Below are 22772 nucleotides of genomic sequence, written 5' to 3' on the forward strand. Positions count from 1 at the left end.
AGCAGCAAGCTGAGCGCTAAGAAGCAGCAAGCAGGTGGGTGGTAAGGAGCGAGGGGTCCCGGATGGGGAGAGGGTGCAGGCCGGGCTAAGAGACCCCCCCTCCATGCACGAATTTTGTTCACCAGGCCTCTAACATAACATAAAAACAAATCTTTTGAGGTGATCCAGGGGCTTCAGGAACTGCAAAGTTCTTCCTACATTTATTGAGATTTTAAACCTCAATTTGCATTGAAAACTAAGAAGTAAGCAATTAGCATTATTTAGCTTGGTAAATTTATGAAGAAATTTTTAACCCCTGTAAACATATTTCAATGATGTCAGAGTCAATTATTAACATTACCTTATTTTTGTAAACCCAGGTAAAGTAGAAATAGTGTATTTGAATTCAGTAACTCAAGAGACATGTCTGTTCTACTTAAACCAACAAACTTTAACTTTTATTTACTAAAGAGTAACCATAGATCACGTGCACTTGAAAAGCATTTGAGGTAGTTTCTATATTTCTGATAATTTTAGAATACACAATCTTTACAACTGCTTGCCTTTAAGTTAATTTCAATAACACCATCTGGAGGTAGAAAATTTTCTCAATTTACAGCATACATATATTAGTATAGACACAGACCTAAACAGAGACCTGTTGTCATGAGAAAAACTCACAGTTTATAAAAGAACAGTTGGATATAAGTGTTGTTTTCGAAGCATTCACATTTTATATCTGTCCTTGACAAGTCAAGTTCCAGATGACTTTTCCCCATTTAAAAATAAGGGCATCATTTTTAATACCTTAAAGCACATGTGTCAAACACAAGGCCCGGGGGCCAAATCCAGCCCGCCAGGCCTTGCAATGTGGCCTGCACCGTGCTGTCATCACTGCACTCCGCTGTCAGTTTATGACATTGTCAGTTTATGACTGTTCAGTAAACCATTCGGCCCGCGATTTAGGCTGGATTTTAGATTTTGGCCCCTTCTCTGATTGAGTTCGACACCCCTACCTTAAAGGATAGGTTTGACACCTAAAAGACATAGGTTGTTGATCTATTTATGTATGGTAAATCCTCTTTTCGAAGCTTTGAGAGATCAGTGAAAATACAGCTGGCTTTTTCTAATTGTGCACGCAAAATACTAATTTATGAATATTAAAGGAGACTCACCTTGGCCTTCTTAGTATTAATGGGAGGCGGACTGTGCGGGGCTTGTTGACCTGGGAGGCACCAGTTCTCGGGGATTGGTTGCGTTACCACCTGGATGCCTGGTACTGCCCACCTCTGTCTGCCACTTCGGATCCGGGGACCTGAAACAACTATCTGACTCTGACTCTGGAAGCAAGTATCATTTCCCTTTCCGAGTTAGGGAGAGCTCAGTCTCTCATTCAACCAGCGAAGATTTTGTTCAGACTACAAGTTTTAACAATCCAGTTAAAAGCAGCCACTCATCTTCCCTAACCCTGGATTATCTCCACCCTGTCCACCTTGAGGATTTTCTTAGAACAGCTCAAAGTCAGGACCCTAACGCAGGCCTGGGATTCTGAGAGACTAGTTCACCCAAAGCACAGCGGGAGCTGGTGGGGCACAACGGGCCTTGCTGGTGCCTTGCACCAGGTCCAGGCCTTCCGGTGGGCCTGTGCGGGCTTCTTTGGAATCCTGTCTGCTATGCCAAGTAAATGTCAATGTAAGAGATGCCCAAACCTTACCTGTATACAGGGTGTGGCCAAGTAGGTTTACAGTTGTGAGTGTGCAAAAACAGTTTATTCTTGTGTTATTATTTATTCGTTATTGTTTACCATACGAACAATTGTGAACCTACTTTTGCCACAACATGTGTTAAAATATGCATGTTGAAAATTAATTTTTACAGAGTACCCAAGCATTGCTTTTTCTTCAGAGACTTTATTCACTACTTATATCTTCTAATAATACACTACTGTCGCTCAGTTCTCATGTGGTTCTGACATGAATGATTGGACATCTTTTCTCCTTCATTTTATCCCCACTTCTTTTAGATTTTTTTTTCTATGGTGTCTATGCTTTTCTTGCTTTTCTAACCTTGCATTTATTTCCCTGCAGATCTCAACATCTGCTGCAATTTGACTACTCAGGTTAGTGCCCATTTGCCCATTTATCCATTTTACAGCCTGGGCGGTATTCACCAGCATTCTCCTACTTTAGACGAGTAAGGGTCTTTACTCGTGACTCATTAATGGTGAAGTTAAATATCTATGGAACACTCTCATTAAAACAAGCTAGGTGCTTTTTTCTTTTGAGTTTTTAAAAATTGTAATATACTAGTGTAGGATCTTGATAGACGAACAGGATACGATACGTAAGAAATCTAGAAAACTAATCAATTACCAGTAATTAAACTAAAACGGAGATGCTGCTTTTAGTAAGGCAGAAGTTTGTCACACGTTCCAAATTATATTTAGTTAGTAAAAAAATAAGCATTTGTACATAATTCAGTAGTTTTTTAGAATTGATGCATGATTTATTCAGGCATGAAAATTATCCCTAGAATGTAGGCCCCAAATCACCAAAGGATTTAAAATTTGCTAGGGAGAAAGAAATCCACAAATATTTAAAAATATCTAATTTTAACTTAAATTGAAATGTAGCAGTAGTATATTTTTGTTAGACCCTTATATTGTATAATGTGTTCAATGAAAGTATGGGAAAGGCTGGTGAAAACTGTGGATTTGTCTACAAAAGACATTGAGTTTTATGTTGGAAGTGTCCTGACACCTCAGGAAATGATACAGAAGAAACAGGTAAGGTAGACTGAACACTTGCAAGGGCAGGGACAGAGTCCTCTTCAATGCTCCATCCCCAGCGCCTAGCATGTGCCTGGCATGCAAAGATGTTTTGACCATTTTCAGGCTGAGCTGTAGGTTGGTTGAATTGCTGAAATATGAGGTCTACTAATTTCTCTGCTGATGACTACTTTTCATTCTAATAACACCATATGTCCTTCAAGTTATTTCTCTCTTTGATCTTTAATATGTAACCCCTGAAGGTGGGAACAGTTTTATTTCTATCTTACAAGGAAAGGAGTTAACTGGTTTAAAGTATTTCTCTGGTCACATAGTTAGTGACACGGTGTGGTTTAAAGCTTATGTAATAGAAGTAAAAGTACGCTTATCTACTCCGATTTCAATGCAGAATAATTTAACGATGTGGAAATGGGTGACGAGAGGTACGCAGTCAGCCCTGCTAATGTAAAATAATACCTCCTATGCTTTGTACCTTCTCCCAGCTGCCTCTGGAGAATGGGATGCATGCGGGTGACCGCACCAGCAAGCAGACTAACACAGGCCCCTCTACCATGTACACGTCTCTGGGATTAAAAATGCCACATATTGATTATGGAATTTAAAAAGAATTATAGTAGCGACCACATAGATCAAGCACCCCTGTTCCTACTTAACTCCCCTTGTTTATGTGATCACATGGTTTCCTTTTTATGTTCCTGACTTTTTGTAATTCCCTGCCAGGCATCTCCTTGCTCCTGCTCTTCAACTCTTAGGGCCACTCTGAATCCAGGGGTTGGGATGGCACAGATCTAGTGTCCCATCCCACCTCTTTTTTTTTTTTTTTAAGCTCTACAACCCTGTCACAGGTCTAGAGCAGTATATCAGATCCAATGGCTCCTTTTTTTTTTTTTTTCTGAAATAAAATTCCTGGATTATAAACCTACCTGTACTCATACTTTTATAAAAAAGTGTCTAACTGAAACCGGTTTGGCTCAGTGGATAGAGCGTCTGCCTGCAGACTGAAAGGTCCCAGGTTCGATTCCGGTCAAGGACATATACCTTGGTTGTGGGCACAACCCCAGCAGGGGGTGTGCAAGAGGCAGCTGATCGATGATTCTCTCTCATCAATGTTTCTAACTCTCTGTCCCTCTCTCTTCCTCTCTATAAAAAAATCAATAAAATATATTTTATAAAAACAGAAAAGTTAATGTCTACCTATAACATAAAGTAGAAGTAAAAGAAGTAATTTATGGATAAAATAATATATACTTTAGCCCAGTGGTGTGATTCAGTGGTTGAGTGTCCCCCTATGCATCAGTGTCCCCCTATGCATCAATTCCTGGTTAGGGGTACTTGCCCAGGTTTCAGGCTCAATCCCTAGCAGGGGTGTGCAGGAGGCAGGGAATCTATGTTGATGTTTATCTCTCTCAATGTTTCCATCTCTCTCCTCCTTTCCTCTCTCTCTAAAAATCAATGAAAACATTTTTTAAATTATATATATATTTTAAAAGGTAATGCTTGGGACACATACTACAATGTGGATGGACGTTGAAGAAATATTAAGTGAAATAAGCCAGACACAAAAGATCAAATACTATGATTCCACTTAGATGAGGTGCCTAAAGTAGTCAAATTCATAGATATGGAAAGTAAAATGGGGATTACAAAGGGCTTGGGGGAAGGAGCGGGAGATGAGGAGTTATTGTTTGATAGTCCAGAGTTTTTGTTTGGTAAGATGAAAAAGTTCTATAAATCAATGATGGTGATGATTGACAGGAAGTTGGGTATATGTCATTGCCACTGAGCTGTACACTTAAAAATGGTTCGAGTGGGCCCTGGCCAGACAGCTCGGTTGGTTAGCATGTCAATCTGATACATCAAGGTGGTGGGTTTGATCCTTGGTCAGGGCACATATAAGAATCAACCAAATGAATACATAAATAAATGGGACAACAGTGTGGAACAACAAATTAATGTTTTTCTCTCCCCCCCTTCTTTCCTCTCTCTAAATAATCAATTAAAAATGTTAAAGTGGTAAATGTAAGGTGATGTGAATTTTATTTAAATAAAAAATTAAAATGGGAACTTCTATAATAGTTTAAAATATTTATTTTAAAATATGTAATTCTTGGGTACAACTGTATTGGAAAGATACTCCAGGGGTACTACCCATTTTGTGAGCCAGTACTACCCTATATTTGAGATCAGGAAACTGATACCTAAGATCTTAGAATTAGTAATGAGTAGAGCTCATAACTTGACATTCTTTTTTCCTACTCTGCATAGGCCTTTCAACTCCCAGTCCACAAAAGTGTTCTCTGCTATGCCAGTTGCCTTAATCCAGACTTAGACCTTCCATATTCTTATCTATCCTCCTACAGGGGTGTGGTTCTTTTCCCCCAAAACACTTTATTTTTTTTAATATATTTTATTGATTTTTTACAGAGAGGAAGAGAAAGGGAAAGAGAGTTAGAAACATCGATGAGAGAGAATCATCGATCAGCTGCCTCTTGCAAACCCCTTACTGGAGATGTGCCCACAACCAAGGTACATGCCCTTGACCAGAATTGAACCTGGGACCCTTGAGTCCTCAGGCTGATGCTCTATCCACTGAGCCAAACCGGTTTCAGCTCCCCCAAGTATTTTAAAATCACAAGATAGAACTGGACATGTTTAAAATAATGTTAATCATACCCATCCTCCCCAAACTCTAGAATAGTCTTATTCTTAAGAAAGGGTAAAAAATAGGGCTAAACAATCTCAGAAGCATGTGGAAATGACAACAGTGAAAGTAAAACTGATCTTGGCCTAACCCTAACAATTTTAATCTTCATCCAGATTTTTAAAAATTTAATTTGAATTGATACTAAGGGAGAAAGTCAGAAATGAGATAATTCTTAGAATTAATAGAAAAGATTCAATATTCTATGCCTTACAAAGTCTAGAGGAGAAAGGAGGAGAGAGGCTTTGGTAAAGGCATTCTCTAGCCAACATCACTGGTCTGATGGAATGTTAGTGAGGTGAAGTCAGAAGGGAGAATTTTTAGGGAAGGATAAATCTTTGTTCAAACTTTAGAATTAAGGGTAAAATTAAGAAGCTGAATAAGAACTAATGTTCCAATTTCTCTGCTTCTCTCAAAAAAGTAAAAAATAATTTTCAATTAACCACCAGTCTACACATCTTTCATTGCTCAAGACGAAATAGTGTGGTTATTGCTAGAGGGAGGGGTGAAAGAGGTGGAGGAGGGTATAGAGGGCATAAATGGTCATGGAAGGAGACTTGGCATGGGTAGTGAACACAATACAATGTACAGATGATGTATTGTGAAATTGTGCACCTGAAACAATTTAGTTAACCAGTGTCACAATAGATTCAACAAAGAGGAAAAAATCAGCCGAAACCGGTTTGGCTCAGTGGATAGAGTATCGGTCTGCAGACTGAAAGGTCTGGGGTTCGATTCCGGTCAAGGGCATGTACTCTGGTTGCGGGCACATCCCCGGTAGGGGGTGTGCAAGAGGCAGCTGGTCGATGTTTCTCTCTCATCGACGTTTCTAACTCTCTCCCTCTCCCTTCCTCTCTGTAAAAAAATCAATAAAATATATTTTTTTAAAGGAAAAAATCAACACACAAAAACAAAAAGAAGAAATGGAACCAATTTTGATAATTTATAAAATATCTGGCTTACTGACATTCTTGCCGGGTCATTAAATAAGTAAAGTTCTAGTGACTTAAATAATACTTTTGAAATTATCCCTTCCTATTTTAACATGGAATTTATTTTAAAATTCTAAAATTTAGGTTTCCTTGAACTAGCCTTTTGTCGGGTGCATTTGTTCATTTTGGACTACTTCTTCAAATTCATGCAATTCATCTACTGATTACTGACTTCATACACACATCGGTTTGTTTGCATGCACATTTAGCCAATGGGTGACTTTATCACCAGGTAAATCCAGGAGTAAGTTTAAAAGAGCACATCCTTAAAAAATAAAAACAAATGGAAAACACATGATGCCACAGAACGGCATTCATCACATCTGCAAGAGCCTTTGCTACCACTGTGCTTCTTCAAAGTGCTGTAGACTGTGGCTGAGCCCTCTGCAGCCAACGTGATGGCCAGAGCAGACGCCCTGTAACTCCGGCTCAGAAAGACACTGTCCGAACAATTCACATTCCACTGTGTTCATCCATGGTAGGAACTAGCCAGGAATCAAGGGTCAGAGAGTAGTGAATCTGGTGTGCCAAAATGAGATTCTAAGAAAGACACTGTCCGGAACCACATCTGGATTAGGTGTAATGAATAAAAATGTAAATAAGCCAACAGATTGCGGCTCTCTCTCTGGAGCACGCCTGAGCCTTCCCCAACGCCTTTCCTCAAGGAGCGTATCTCAGAAATACAGAAATGATGACAGTGGAAGGGTTCTTATTCCTAAGATCCAGTAAGAGGTTTCCTGGGCCCACTTCTTTGTTGCTTACCTCTTAATACCTCTGTGACTAAGTAAACTTTTTCTTATAATTTAGAAAAAAAGTCCCAACAAATTAAACAAATTCCATTGTTCCAGGACAGACTAGTACACTTTGTTTTTAATGTTTTAATTTATTGATTGATTTTTAAAGAGAGAGGAAGGAGGAGAGAGAAATACCAACTTGTTGTTCCACTTATTTATGACTTTATTGGTTGCTTTATATATGTTCCCTGACTCAAGATCGAGCCCACAATCTTGGCATATAAGGATGATGCTGTAACCAACTGAGCTAACCAATGGACCAGGGCGAAAGCTAGTATAGTTTTTGATAATTTGTGAAGTTTATAACACAGAAATTATTACCAGGGTCACTAAATAATTTCAAGTGACCTAATAATCCTAGTGGTTTATTTTCTATTTTAAGATGAAGTCCATTTTAATTTGACAAATTCAGGACTGCCTTGGCTGGGTAGCTCAGTTGATTAGTGAGTTGTCTTTATACGCCAAGATTGTGGGTTCAATCTCTGGTCAGGGCACATACAAGAATCAACCCATGAGAGCATAAATAAGTGGAACAGCCAAAACCGGTTTGGCTCAGTGGATAGAGTGTCTGCCTATGGATTGAGAGGTCCCGGGTTTGATTCTGGTCAAGGGCATGTACGTTGGTTGTGGACACATCCCCAATAGGGGGTGTGCAAGAGGGAGCTGATCAATGTTTTTCTCTCATCAATGTTTCTAACTCTCTATCCCCCTCTCTCCCTTCCTCTCTATAAGAAATCAATAAAATATATTTTAAAAAAATAAGTGGAACAACAAATCTCTCTCTCTCTTTCTCTCTTTCTCTCCCTCTCTCTCTTTTTCTCTTTCTCTTTCTTCTCCCCTACTCTCTTTTCCTCTCTCTAGAATCAATTTTTAAAAATTAGGATTATTTGAACTGGCATCTAAATCCACATTGTTGTTTTTTTAAAATATGTTTTTTATTAATTTCAGAGAGGAAGTGAGAGGGAGAGAAACATTAATGATAGAATCATTAATTGGCTGCCTCCTGCATACACTCTACTGGGGATCGAGCCCACAACCCAGGCATGTGTCCTGAGTGGGAATAGAATCCTGACTTCCTGGTTCATGGGTCAATGCTCAACCACTGAGCAACACCAGCTGGACTCCACAATGGTCTGGGTTGATAATTGCTGTAAGACATTTTGTCAAATCTCAATCTGATCTAAATAATGCTATATCAAGGATGGATTGTTTTTGTTTTAATCTAAGGAAAATTGCGTGTGTGTGTGTGTGTGTGTGTGTGTGTGTGTGTGTTTAAAGGGAAAATAAGGTTTTAAAGAATGTTCACAGTTTTCAAAATTAGACCACCATCAGTCATCTTTCTTCCTTCTGAACTCTTCTTTTTCAACCCCTATGGTTGTTAAATAATCTTCACTCTGGAAACTCTTCCCTCTTTTTTCTCTGTCCCAGTTTTTACATGTCTTAATGGTGCCATGTGTGATTACGGACACCATGGAAATCCAGCATAATGAAATGGAAAGACTGGCTGTTTAAAACAAACAGAACCAACTACCCATGCCTTCCAGAGTTCCTGTTGGGCCAAAGGTCTGCTCTCCATTCGGTCAGCTGCTGAGGAGGCAGGAGATACCTGCACCACAAGTGTAGTCCTGACAGAAAATCTTATTAATAACAGACACTGGGGTGCCTAAAAGTGATAGTCCTTAAAAGTGTTGGCAGGCAACAACATTTTATATTTTTACTTCAAGCATTTCTTAGAGGTGTTTATTCTCAAAGCGCAGTTGATCAGATTTAATAAGCTAAAATGACACTTTACAGCTGACCTTATCAATGCATATCTAATGGCCATAAAGTCATATTTCAATATCATATGATGTAAAGAGCTTAATTTTATGAACCCGAATCTGTGGAGTTAGTTTTCTTCTACCTTTAATCACCTCACTGGGGTGCAGTGCTCATGTAAAGCTTCTCAGGGAATGCCCCACTTGTTTTAATTTACTCCCTTTTCTCAGCAAACACAGAGATGGAGAAAACAAGAGTTGTTTAACAAAGAAAGAAGAAACAAACCAAACCCTCATTCCAATTAGGAGACTTGTTCATCTTACCTTGAAGTCAAAGGGTAGTGTAAAGTTTTGATTTGCAACAAATTCCGAGATTACCCATTAACCACCTAGCAGGCTGTCTACTCCTTTTCAAATGCGCTTCAACTTTTTAAAGGGGCCAGGCTCCTTTGTTTGAGCTTACCTTTTAAAACGTGTATTTAATATACCTGAAGCCTACATAGAAATTTTATTAACCAGTGTCACTCCAACAAATTAAATAAAAATGTATATTTAAGCAGAATGCTCTTTTAGAGTTATGGAATGGCATTTAAATGTTGAATGGGATACAGTCCTAGAAATTAAACTGCAAACAAATGAGAGGAAGCAAGCTGAGGCTGCTAATCTCGGGGGGGGGGGGGGGGGGGGGGGGGGAAGCAGAGAGTGAAAGTGTCCTGAACCCAGGATCCCTGTTGAAAGGGGGAACCTGCAGAAATCACTCTGCATTCCCAAACCACTGAAAACAGTCTTAGGATTTCCCGCCTTGTTTTTGGACGAACCGTGCACATGTAAAATATAAGGTCCCCTGCTCCAGCCCAAAGACTTTATTCTCCTAGAGACGAGGTGAGTGCACTTTCCTACCTGTTTTCTACCCCTCTTATGAGTTCGATAGATATCTGAAGAGGAAGGGCAAGAGGAATTAAAATCATCACAGAAAAGGGCAGGTGACTGCATGCCTGGAATCTGTTTATCTCCCGAAGTGCATAGTAACTGCAACAACAATGGGTGGCAAATATTGTTGACGTTTCCCCTTCAATTCTGCAAAGGCCGTTGTAGTCTTTTAGTTCCATATCCTGCAGGGCTCCATGGGGCCTCTGTTGGCCCTGCTTTCCTAGCGTCCAAAAATACTGCCCCTGTAAGCACTTGGTACTTTCAGTCACTCAGCTGTTACTTCAAGTCCACCATCAGGAATAAAGCTATCTTTGCCCTGGCTGGTTGTTCAGTGGTTAGAGTGTTGGCCCTCGGATCGAAAGGTCTCAGGTTTGATTCCCATCAAGGGCATGTACCTAGGTTGCAGGCTTGATTCCTGGCCTGGGTCAGGGTGAGTGTGGGAGGCAATCAATCAATGTGTCTCACATCAATGTTTCTCTCTCTCTCTCTCTCTCTCTCTCTCTCTCTCTCTCTCTCTCTCCCCCCCCCCCCCCTCTCTCCCTCTCTCTCTCTTTCCCCCCTCTCTTCCACTCTTTCTAAAAATCAATGGAAAAAATATCCCCAGGTGAGGAGAAGGAAGGAAGAAAGGCAGAGAGAGAGAAAAGAAAGAAAGCTATCTTTGTTTGAAGTCTCTCTCAGTTCCCCCCTTTTTTTGAACTACTATTAACCAAAGATATATACAGTATATCTTGTTTATTATGATGCTCACTGCTTTTATAGTTGCTGTGGTTGTTTTTTTTTTTGTTGTTGTTTAAATTGAAGACAAGATTTCCACTCACTTTATTGGGATGCTTGCTTTATTGTGGTAACCTGGAACTAAACCTACAATACCTCAGAGTATGCCTGTAGTTCAACTTGCATGCTCCAATGTTTTGATCATATTTGCAATGTAATTACATAAACATTATATACAAGACGTTATAATCCACCCATCCCCTTGAAAATGTGGAGGGAGCCTGGCCAATGTCGCTCAGTAGTTGAATATCAACCTATGAACCAGGAGGTCATGGTTTGATTTCTGGTCAGGGCACAAGTCTGGGTTGCAGCTCGATCCTTAGTAAGGGGTGTGCAGGAGGCAGCCAATCAAGGATTCTTTCTCATCACTGATGTTTCTCTCTCTCCCTCTGCCAGGGTTCTTTTTCCCCAGCCTTACAAAGGTTCAGCATTCTGGAGAAAGGGCTGTGTGTACATGATTAAGAAGGAGTCTGTGCATGAAAGATATTTTTGAGAGGCATTGGGGGTCAGAGGAGCTTCCAGCTGAAGGAGCTAGAAGACTCTCCTTGACCCAGGACCCGGGTTTTTATTAAACACAGTTTGTCCCAAGGCAAGGTGGAGATATACACTTCAAAGAATATGGTATCAAAGGGTTTACAGAGATTGTAGGTTTTGGGAATAGCCTACAGCTGTTCAGGTGTTTGGCCAACAGGAGGCAACAAAATGCCCTGAGCTATCTGGCAGCAGGCAATACCATTCAGGTTTGGGAGAGACTCTTTGTAGCGTTTCCAACAGGTAAGCTACATATGACTCCGTCCTGTTGAGCTCCCCAAGCTTCACCAACCTTTTGGTATAACTCTTGTCATTATTACATGCTGGAAGTGGTTCTCGGCATCCCTCTTTTTCCTTCTTTCTGAAATAAATAAAAATAATTTTTAAAAAATATGTTTTATTGATATTTTACAGAGAGGAAGAGAGAGGGACATAGAGTCAGAAACGTCGATGAGAGAGAAACGTCGATCAGCTGCCTCCTGCACCCCGCCCCCCTTCCCCCACTGGGGATGTGCCCGCAACCAAGGTACATGCCCTTGACCGGAATCGAACCTGGGACCCTTCAGTCTGCAAGCTGACACTCTATCCACTGAGCAAAACCGGTTTAGGCTAAATAAAAGTAATTTTTAAAAGTTAGAATAGATCCTTTGGGTGCTTCCTGAAGTGGGTTAATAACAGTAGAGTCTGGATTCAAATTCCAAATAAAACCAATGAACACTTAATTTTATCCCATCTGCTTTAGATCAGGTGATTCTTTTTCTTCAGAATTGAGATGGAATCCATCTCTTTCTACCTTATCAAATATCTCACTTATGGGCAGTAATAAGGGCTCAGAGGAATAAGCTAGTTTGGGGTCTTTTATTGAGAGCTGTCTTATCTTTGCAGCTACAAGTGGATTTCTTACTTAGACCAACATTGTTCAATAGAAATATAATGCAAGCCACATATGGAATTGAAAAATTTCTAGTAGCCATATTTTATTTTTTCCTTTTTATTGACTTTATTGGTTGGCACTGGTTAACAAAATTATACAGGTTTCAAGTGCACAATTTTACAACACATCATCTGTACACTGTATTCTGTGTCACCACCAAGTCTCCTTCCATCGCCATTTATTACCCCTGTCCCCTTCTCTACCTCCCCCACCCCCTTCCCAGTATTTTAAAAAGCAAAAAAAAAAAAAAGGAATTAATTTCATATTTCATTTAATCAATATAACCAAAAATACTATTTCAACATGGAATCAATATTTTTAAATTATTGAGATATTTTGCGTGTCCCCCCCACCCCAAGTGTTCTATATTTGCTGTGTGTTTCACACTTACAATACATCCCAGTTTGACTAGCCACATTTAAAGTACTTAATAGCTCAGGCCATGTTGGACAACACAGTGTTAATTAACACGGAGAATATGAGGAGTCAGCCGAAGGTGAGGCTGCAGTAGCAAAGGAGGAAAGTTTTATCTGTCAAGCCAAGAGTTTGAACTTTACCCTGAAGGTTATGGGTGCTGTAAAAGGATCTTGGGCAGAGAACTTAACTTGATGGTTTGAGAAAATATAGGCTAGAGATTTAGGAGTGAGGTTCAAGAAGCATTGTTAGGAGGCTGTTGCAGTGGTCTAGGTGAGGAGTGATAAGAACCTGGTTTGCCCTTAGCTGGTTTGGCTCAGTGGAGAGAGCATTGGAAGGTGGACTGAAGGGTCCTGGGTTAAATTCTGGTCAGAGCACATGCCCGGTTGCAGGCTCAATCCCTAGTAGGGGGCGTGCAGGAGGCAGTGGATCAATGATTCTCTCTCATCATTGATGTTTCTGTTTCTCTATCCCTCTCCCTTCCTCTCTGAAATTAATAAAAAATAAAATAAACACTGTGGGGAACATGGGCTGACAGAGATGTAGGAGGTCAAACCACCAGAACTGGGTGGTCACTGTTGGATTTGAAGAGAGGGAGGGAGTGAGGGAGGAATCTAGGATAGTTACCAGGTTCCTACCTCGGGTAGTTGGGCCAACGGCAGCAGTGCTGACTGACATGGAAGGAGAACAGGCTGTAAGGGGACATGAGTGCAGCATGGGGCATGTTGACCCCGAGGTACTTTTGTCACAGTCAGGTGGATATGTCCAGTTTGACAGGGAAGAGTTTGCTGGAGTCTATTTAGAGTTAGAAGCTACACAGGCTGGGAAGGAACCCAGTACTTACCAGTGAAAACTTTAGGCAGTTAACAAGGGGGTGTGAGGCTGAGGCAATCAAGGGGAGCTTTATAGAAAAGGGGGGATTCAAGCGGCCTCTTAAAGAACGGATAGAATTTAGAAAGTCAGAGAAGGTAGAAGAGGCAGCAGAAATGTAGTGAGGTCAGAATGTTTCAGACACTGAGTAGACCCATCCTGCTGGGCCAGATGGGTTAGGGCTAAGATCAAAGCAGGCCTAATGCAGTTTGCAGACATGTTTTGTTTGGCTTGCCCTGGTGGGGTTGGATCATGCGGCGTTCTAATTTTAGTCAGGTGCCAGCACTTGCACACAAAAGCCCAGATTTCTGCTGTCTTTTTAAAACAAAAGGGGGCTGGGAGGCAGCTTGGCAGCACTGGCGGTCCTCTGCGGGCATACGCCCCTCTCCAGCAGCCGGTTTCATGCACTGTGCCTGAGTGCTGCAGGTATTTGGGTATTTACTCCACTTCTGAGTCAAGGGTTGGTAGGTAATCAAGGTACAAAGGTGGATTGGTGACAGATCAAGGAGGGCTTTTAATGCTCAACTAAGGAGTATAAATGTGGGCATCAGGAAACTGGTGAATAAGGGATTGATGAGATCAAACCATAGATAGGAGGATTATTCTGGACCAAGTGTGGAAATACAGGAGAACAGTTACCGGTTTTGAAAGGGAAAAGACAGATGTGATGGGTTGGCATAACCACGGAGGCTAAAAACGCGAACTGGAAGTCTCTTAAGGGGATGTCATCCAGGAAGGCTGCTGGTGCCGCATAGGAGCCGTGTGGGCCTTTGAACTTGCTGGGAAATCTGCATTGCAGGCTCCCAGAATCCAGGCCAGTGTCTGGTAAGGGGCGCAGGGAGTCTGGTTGTTTGAAGCAGCTGTTTGTGTTTGTTGTAACATCCCAGTAGAAGCACAGTGTGCTTTTTCTCCTTGTTGTGAGCACAGATAGATGATCATGAAGAGAATGGAAATGCTAAGAGAGGTGGGGCGAAACGTGAAACTGTCAAACTCTGGCTGTGCCGAGCTGTGTGTTGTCACCCAATGTAACACCTGCCTGGTCACACTGCCTTCTTAAACAGTATCAGGCTGTTGGCTCACACTCATTGTTCTAAGCAGACTGTAAATGAAAGGAACGGCCCCTTTAAAATAATTAGGCTAACATTACTACCTGATCATTCTTAGCTGTGTGTCAGGTACTCTTCTAAGTTCTTCCTACAGATATTTGATAATTACAGCTACCCTCCGGAAGTACTATTGCTGTCTCCATTCACCAGGTCCTGGTGGCTAACAACTTTCCCAGGCTGATAAGAGTTGGAACCAAGACTTGAAGCCAAGCAGTCTCTCTGGAGTTTTTTCTTTTCAACACTGTTATTATTTTTAAAAAAATATATTTTATTGATTTTGTACAGAGAGGAAGGGAGAGAGATAGTTAGAAACATCGATGAGAGAGAGTCATCAATCAGCTGCCTCTTGCACACCCCCTACTGGGGATATGCCCACAACCAAGGTACAAGCCCTTGACTGGAATCGAAGCCGGGACCCTTCAGTCCCCAAGCTGACCCTCTATCCATTGAGCCAAACCGGTCCCAGCTCTTTTCAACGTATCCTAAGGCCACAGAAATAGGCACATTCACAGGTAGAGAACCTTGTGCTTTTATCCCAGAAGCTCCAGTACCACTTACTCCAGGGCTGAAAGTTTGACTCAGGCCCTCCTCGAGGGGCTGAAACTCCAGCCTCGGTCCCTAAGCTGCCTTTCAGGGGAGGAGAGAATGTGCTGGATCCTCGGGTGACCTTGAGAGAGCAAGGCTGTGTGCTGTGTTCACAAGGCTGTTCTCTTCCTTTGGCTAACGCACGGATCAATGTTCGCTTACAAAGCGTGTGTTGGTAACCCTTCATTACAAATTTGTTTATTTTAAAAATATTTTTATTGCTGTCAGAGAGGAATTGAGAGAGAAGCATCCATGATGAGAGAGAAACATGGATCGGCTGCCTCCTGCACACCCCACACTGGGGATCGAGCCTGCAACCGGGCATGTGCCCTTGACCTCCTGGTTCATAGGTCGACGCTCTACCCTTGAGCCATACCGGCCAGGTCCCTTCCTTACAATTTAAAAAGACCTTATAAAAATTCTCATTTCTTGCCAAAACCGGTTTGGCTCAGTGGATAGAGCGTCGGCCTACGGACTGAAGGATCCCGGGTTCGATTCCGGTCAAGGGCATGTACCTTGGTTGCAGGCAAATCCCCAGTGGGGGGTGTGCAAGAGGCAGCTGATCGATGTTTCTCTCTCATCGATGTTTCTAACTCTCTATATCTCTCCCTTCCTCTCTGTACAAAATCAATAAAATATATTTTTAAAAAATTCTCATTTCTTTCATGCACACTAAATCACGTTAGCTTTTCTTCATATGTTCTGACAGAGCACTTTTATAAATATTTGAAGTTACAAGGGGCCAAGATTCCATAACGTTGTAGAGATCCAAAGGCATTTGTGCCGTGCTTCAAGACCTGTCATGTTTTTCTGCCATACTCAGCGTGGCCGCCTTCTCTTTGGTCTGCAGGTGAAATACGTGAACGAAAGGTTTAAAGATGAGCCCAACAAGGAGGTGGTGCTCATGTGCATCGGCATCACTTCTGGAGTCGGGCGGCTGCTCTTCGGCCGGATCGCAGACTACGTGCCTGGCGTGAAGAAGGTTTACCTGCAGGTACTCTCTTTAGCCCTGTCCCCCAGCAAAAGTATTCCATCGCCTCGAGTCTCGTTGTATGTATGTATTTGCTCAAATTCTTCTGTAAAAATGAGGACTATTTTCTAGAACCTAACTTCTAGCAGTTTTTCAAGGGCAAAATCAGTTATGAGTTTTGGGTTTTCAATATGAAAAATGGGCGATCAAACAGCAACCTTCTTTGTTTTGCCACAGAACTCTACCGAATCCAAATGTTTTGTTGCCCATTCCTTTTTCTTAGAATTGTGGTTTTGGCATAGTTTTTATAGTCATGTGCCTTTTGCAATATCTTGTGAAATTCAGGGGTGTGCATGTTTGCCTTTTGAGCTTCCTTATTTGAAATTGCCTCTGGGTATTGTGGAGTAATTAGAGTTAACAAATGCTAATTCTAAGAGCATATGGACCTCCCTTGACAAGTATTTAAGTGACTCCTCCATACCAGACACTGTTATATGCTACAGATGAAACATGGTCTGTACCCTCAATTAGTAGCTAATGGTATCAAGGGAAGACAGATAAGTGTTATAGCACAGTGGAATATACGTATGCTAGGTGGGTGCCATAGCAACATAGGCGCCAAGCATCTGGATCACTCATGGGGGTGTGAGCAGGCCTCCTAGGCTGGCAGAGTATTACATGGTGAAAATCAGACTGATAAGGACAAGCAGGCCTCCTAGGCTGGCAGAGTATTACATGGTGAAAATCAGACAGATAAGGACAGGCAGGAGAAACCATATGTGCAAAGAGGTGAAAGTGTGATGGAGTATATTATGTCTGGGAAACAGTGTTTGAAGCCTGGTCATCATCAGTTGAATAATGGAAATGTAGACCACTTTGCCCACAAGCTTGGCTGTGGCAGGAAGGCAAAGGAGAGCCACAAAGGGGCTCCGGGGTGGGGGGCTGAGCATGTCTGCTCACTCTGCAGAGGAGAGGCAGTATTGGAGGAGGAGGGCCTTGAGGGAGCGCTGGAATTTGGGCACGGGAGAGTGATTGGAAAAGGCATAGAAAGGTAATTTACCGCGTGGATACAAAGTTGGACAGTGAAGAAGGTTGATAGGAAAAAAGATGATTCATTTGAAATATGGTATTGGAGGAGAGCTCTCCTGATACCCTGGACCACTAGGAAGACAAATGGGTCCTAGAGCAAATTAGCCGGAAACATAGCTAGAGGCAAAAATGGCAAAACTGAAGCTCTCCTACTTTGGGCGCATCATGGGAAGGCAGGGTTCTTTGGAAAAGACAGAAATGCTGGGAAAAACAGGAGGCAGCATAAAGAGGAAGACCAAAGGCGTCCACAGGAGCTGGGCAGGGCTGCTGAGGACAGGACGCTGCGGATGTCACTCACTCACGGGGGCACCAGGAGGCAGAGCTCGCTCAGTGTATGTAACACAGACAGAAGAACTTCCATTAACTGATGTGAAGCAAGACCAACCACCACACATTGAACACCTCCACGACGCACTGTCTCCTTTACTCTTCGCCCTGCCCTGGGAGGAAGGTGATGTCATCTCCACGTGGGGAGGTGATGTCATCTCCACGTGGGGACACTGAGACCGAGAGGCTCCCTCGCCGTGGCTGTCTGTGCAGGTCCAGGCAGACGCCACAGGACGGAGTCTGCGCACACAGCTAGAAGGAAGTGTGGGGCAGTGCTACTTTTAAAAGTATTTATTGTACTCTGACTATTCCCCCTTTTATTATTACCTAACTGTGGATATCCTGGTCAAACACTGAGCAGAACATTTGGTCTTGTTTTCTCAAGTGTCAAGGGAGCCCTCTAAAGGACATTTGTTGCATGACAAAACTTTCAGCTTTTTCTTTTTTTAAAAATATTTTAAAATTGATTTCCTAAAGCGAGAGGAGAGGAGAGAGAGAAGAGAGGGAGAGAGGGAGGAAGAAATATCAACCTGTTATTCCATCCATTCACGAATTCATTGGTTGCCCCCTGTGTGTTCCTGTTATTAAATAATAATACTTTATTTTTATTTAATAACAATAAAGTATATGTAATTTTAAAGATAAAATTAAAAATAAATTATTTTACCAATTTTGAGAGAGAGAGAGAGACACACCCACACAGAGAGAAAAATCAGTCTGTTGTCCCACTTATTTATGCATTCATTGGTTGATTCTTGTATGTGCCATGACTGAGGAATTGAACCTGCAGTCTTGCCCCTGACCGGAATCAAACTGGGACCCTTCAGTGAATAGGCCGACGCTCTATCCACTGAGCCAAACCAGCCAGGGCATAAAGAAATAATATTTATTAAGCAATGACCAGGTGCAAGGTCCTTAAACCTTGTAAATATCTAATTCAAAGGTGGCATGTACTGATTCTGACTTCAAAGAGCTTACAGGCTGGGAGGGAAAAATAGTTCCTTCTGGTTTCTTCATTACAGTAGTTTTCAAGAATTTTTAAAACATGCAATGCCTGCCCTATCAGTGTGGTTCAGCTGATGGAGCATGAGGCCATGCACAAGAGGTTGCCTGTTGGCTTCCCAGTCTGGGCACATGCCTGGGTTGCTGGCTCAGTCTCCAGTAGAGGGCGTGCAGGAGACAGCGGAATGATGTTTCTCACATTGATGTTTCTCTCTCTCTCTCCATCTCCCTTTCTCTCTCTTTCAAGTTAATAAAAACATATTTAAATAATAATAATAATAAATAAAACATGTAATACCTGACTACTTAGGGCACTGACTTCTTTTCACTTAGACTGTCCATTAAAAAAATGACAACAGCCCTACCCAGTTTGAATAGAATGTTGGCCCAAGGACTGAAGGGTTTCAGGTTTAATTCCAGTAAAGGGCACATACCTTAGTTGCAGGCTCAATTCCCAGTGCGAATCGGGACCGGTGTGGGAGGCAACCAACTGATGTGTCTCTCTCACAACGATGTTTCTGTCTCTCCCCATTCCTTTCACTCTCTCTCAAAAAATCTGGGGAAATATCCTCGGGTGAGGATTAACAACAACAACAACAAAAATGACAACAGCCAACACAACAACAGGCATCATGTGAATGAGCCAAAATTACAACTATTTTTTGTCAAAAAAAATTTTTTTTTTGGTGTGCCGCTGAATTTTAGTAATTATTTTAGGTGTGCTGTGAGATGAAAAAGGTTGGAAATTATGGCTTTCATGGAAATACTGAGAAAGTGCTAAGGGAACTCTGGGAGTTGATTAAGGAAGTTGATTATGTGTATAAAATCAAGGTGAATGGGGCTGGGGAGGTGACTAAGCAGTGACTTCTTAAAAGTTCTAAACGTATTGCTCAGTGATTGTAAAATTCACTTTTCCTGACAGCGGAGTTGACATGTGGTGTCTGTCCTAGGTGCTCTCCTTTGTCTTCATTGGTCTGATGTCCATGATGATTCCCTTGTGTAGCGTCTTTGGGGCCCTCATCGCTGTCTGTCTCATCATGGGCCTCTTCGATGGATGCTTCATTTCAATTATGGCCCCCATTGCCTTTGAGTTAGTCGGTGCCCAGGATGTTTCCCAAGCAATTGGATTTCTGCTCGGTTTCATGTCTATACCCATGACTGTGGGCCCACCCATTGCAGGTAATTGTAATTATTCTCCAGTAATTATATTAATTCTTAGCATTTTTTACTACAGGTCCAAAGTCTCACTTATATGTAAATGTATAATTTACTAGTTGCTAGTTTTTTGTGTGCTACAAAAAGCCAAATACAAAATGCCATGTATTAAATGATTCCATTTATATAAACATCCAAAGTAGGTAAGTCCATGGAGGCAGAGAGTAGATGTGTGGTTGTCAGGGACCAGAGGGAAGGGGATAAAGGAATAACTGCTTAATGGGCTTGGAGTTCTGTTCTAATGTGATTAAAACATTTCGGAACTAGATAGAGGTGGTGGTTGTATAACATTGTGAATGTCCTAAATGCCATTAAAATAGTTAATTTTATGTTACATAAATTTCACCTTTAGAAATCTTCTGAATGATAGTATAAAGATTTCTTATTTCAGTATTACTTGGGTGCTAATGTGAATTTTTATGATAAGAAAATTTGATAAAATTTAAATGTATGTACTGTCCTCTATTTTTGGCATGTGAAGGACTCAGTTAAAGTTCAGCTCAGTTCATTGAAGCCAATCTATGATTCTCATCATTGATGTTTCTCTCTCCCTCCCTATCCCTTCCTCTCTGAAATTAATGAAAATATTTTTTAAAAGTTTAAAAAGACTAAGATAACTAATTAAAAATTGGACTATGTTAGGTAAATTAGATACAAGGAGTATGCTAAATAACAGGTTCAGAACCACAACCCTAGGATTTGTTAGAGTGCCAGAGGCTTGCCAGAGGCTTGGCCGGAGGTGGAGCCGGGCAATCGAGCCAGCTGGGGTTCCCTGCCCAGGGCTGGAAGCTTTAGACCTTGGCAGGGTCGGAGCCGGAGATCGGAAGAGATAGGTGTGAACTACCCAGGAAACACCTTTTCTGACCGCTCGTTGGCTAAGCTCCCTGTATGCCACTGGTAATATTCTTAGTGACTTGGGTATAAGAATCCAAAAAGGTGATCTACGGCTTTTCCATCACACTCCTGGAGAAAAAAACGAAGGTCCGCTGCTGGAGGGCTAAGAAATGTCATATCCTGCCCTAGCCGGTTTGACTCAGTGGGTAGCGCCTAGGCTTGCCAGCCGCAGGGTCTGGTTCGATTCTGATCAAGGGCATGTACCTAGGTTGCAGGCTCCTCCCTGGCTGGGTCCAGGTCAGGGCTCATGCAGGAGGCAACCAATCAAAGTGTTCCTCTCACTTCGATGTTTCTCTCTGTCTTTCCTTTTCTTTTCTCTAAAAGTCAATGGAAACATATCCTCAGGTGAGGATAAAAGAAAAAGAAATGTCATATCCTATCAAAGACACATCTTGAAAATGCCTAAAGACAGTTGTCATTTTTTTCTTGGTGAAGGGACTGGATGGAGTCTGTGTTGATGAAAACATCTTGGTGGCCGCAGTGACTGGCAGTGGCTGCAGCAGCGGCATGATGGGGCTGGTGTCTTCCCTGATCAGCCCAGTTGTCTCCCACAAAGGGGAGGGGCCCTAAGCTGTCAGCAGGACATTCCCTGAGGGCTCCCAGTATGTGAGAGGGAACAGGGTGGGCTAAGGAGATTCCCCCCGCCCCCCAGTGCACAAAGTTCATGCACCGGGCGCCTAGTGTTTAATAATCTGAGATGTTTGAACTAGTTCTGCCGAGATGAAGTCATTAGGTTGGAACTAGGCAGGCTGCCACTGTGACTGATCTGAGACCCTGAGGGCACCACCTGTTTTCTTTTGGTGACCGCTTTCTCCCTTCCCAGGGTTACTTCGTGAGAAGCTGGGTTCCTATGATGTGGCATTCTATCTCGCTGGAGTCCCTCCCCTTATTGGAGGCGCAGTCCTTTGCTTTATCCCATGGATCCATAGTAAAAAGCAAAGAGAGATGGATAAAACCACAGGAGGAGAAAAGTTGGAGAAAATGCTGGGGAACCAGAACTCTCTGTCAAGTTCACCTGGAATCGTGAAGAAAGAATCTGACTCTGTTATTTAATGTCTTCTATACCTCCACCAGACTGGATTTGCTTTCCGAAGTTTAAGCAAGTTTCCTTTTATATAAATTGCAAATTATTTTTTTAATCACATCCTAAGGATAGCACAATAATGGGAAATCGGACATTTATTACTACAAGAACCATTTTCTGCCATTGAATAGCTGACATTTCCATGAGCCTGAGGACAGACTCTGGTCCATGAAAACATCTCTGAAAGTTAAATATTATGAGAATTTGACCTATCTCCGTAGAAAGCAACTTTGGAAACTGTGAAAGCTATTTAGCTCCTACAAATATTTAAGAATACCTCAAGCTATACTGAAAAGGTTGTAATTTGGTTTGACTGGAAATATTGTTTGTTGTCTCACATGCTGTTTTTAGTTCTGGTATCTATCTAGATTTTAATTTCTTTTGCTATTTGGAGACTTTTTACAAAATTTAAGTCTGGCTTTTAGATAATGTGCTATTTACCTAAACCTCAAGTGTGTGTGAAAGCTGCTTTGCCTGCCATTAAATTGGCCCTGACATGAAGGGGTTCTGACTTGCTCTACTGTCAGAGATCATTTTGGAGCAAATGCTAGCAATGTATTCAGATCCAGCATGTGAAATTCCTGGTCATAAGAGCAGAGCAGTTAAAAAATCAGGCATTTCTCCCATTTACGTTTATTCCCTTTGGCTTTGCAGTATGTTTTACTGGAGTAGCCAGAAATGCTCCAAATTTCTGAATTTGTTTAAATTATAACAATAAAGAAAAACAGAATGAATGAAAGATACTCTGGCAGTTTTAACATAAAACATTTCTGGCTTCTGAATTTGTTAGCACTGGGACCCGATATTTAAACATAGCCATATGGAACATGTTGTCAAGTTGCAGTCTCAGGCACAGTGGGGGGGGGAAATCTTTGTGTTTGTAAAGAAAATATCTATTTCTGATATAGTTGCTCAAATTGGTTTATGAAAGTAATGGATCGTGAAAGGTTAGAAGCATTTATAAAGAGAATCGACTACATTTCCAAAACTTTCTGGCAGAAATTTGCATTTGTGTGTATTTCTCCTAGCGTGTTCC

General features: G+C 41.7%; 1 protein-coding gene across 1 annotated transcript in view; it reads left to right on the forward strand.

Annotated features, from left to right (window-relative positions):
- SLC16A10 (solute carrier family 16 member 10) overlaps positions 1 to 22252 on the forward strand; it is an 87762-nt gene extending 65510 nt beyond the window's left edge. The window contains 4 exon segments of the mRNA XM_084889890.1: positions 16006 to 16149; positions 19494 to 19722; positions 21476 to 21696; positions 21698 to 22252. Of these exon segments, the coding sequence (XP_084746016.1) occupies positions 16006 to 16149; positions 19494 to 19722; positions 21476 to 21696; positions 21698 to 21751 (648 nt within the window). The 3' untranslated portion in view covers positions 21752 to 22252.
- The last annotated feature ends 520 nt before the right edge of the window (positions 22253 to 22772 follow it).

This window comes from Pipistrellus hanaki (genome assembly GCF_964339955.1).
Source record: "Pipistrellus hanaki genome assembly, chromosome: 7".
Lineage (NCBI taxonomy): Eukaryota > Metazoa > Chordata > Mammalia > Chiroptera > Vespertilionidae > Pipistrellus > Pipistrellus hanaki.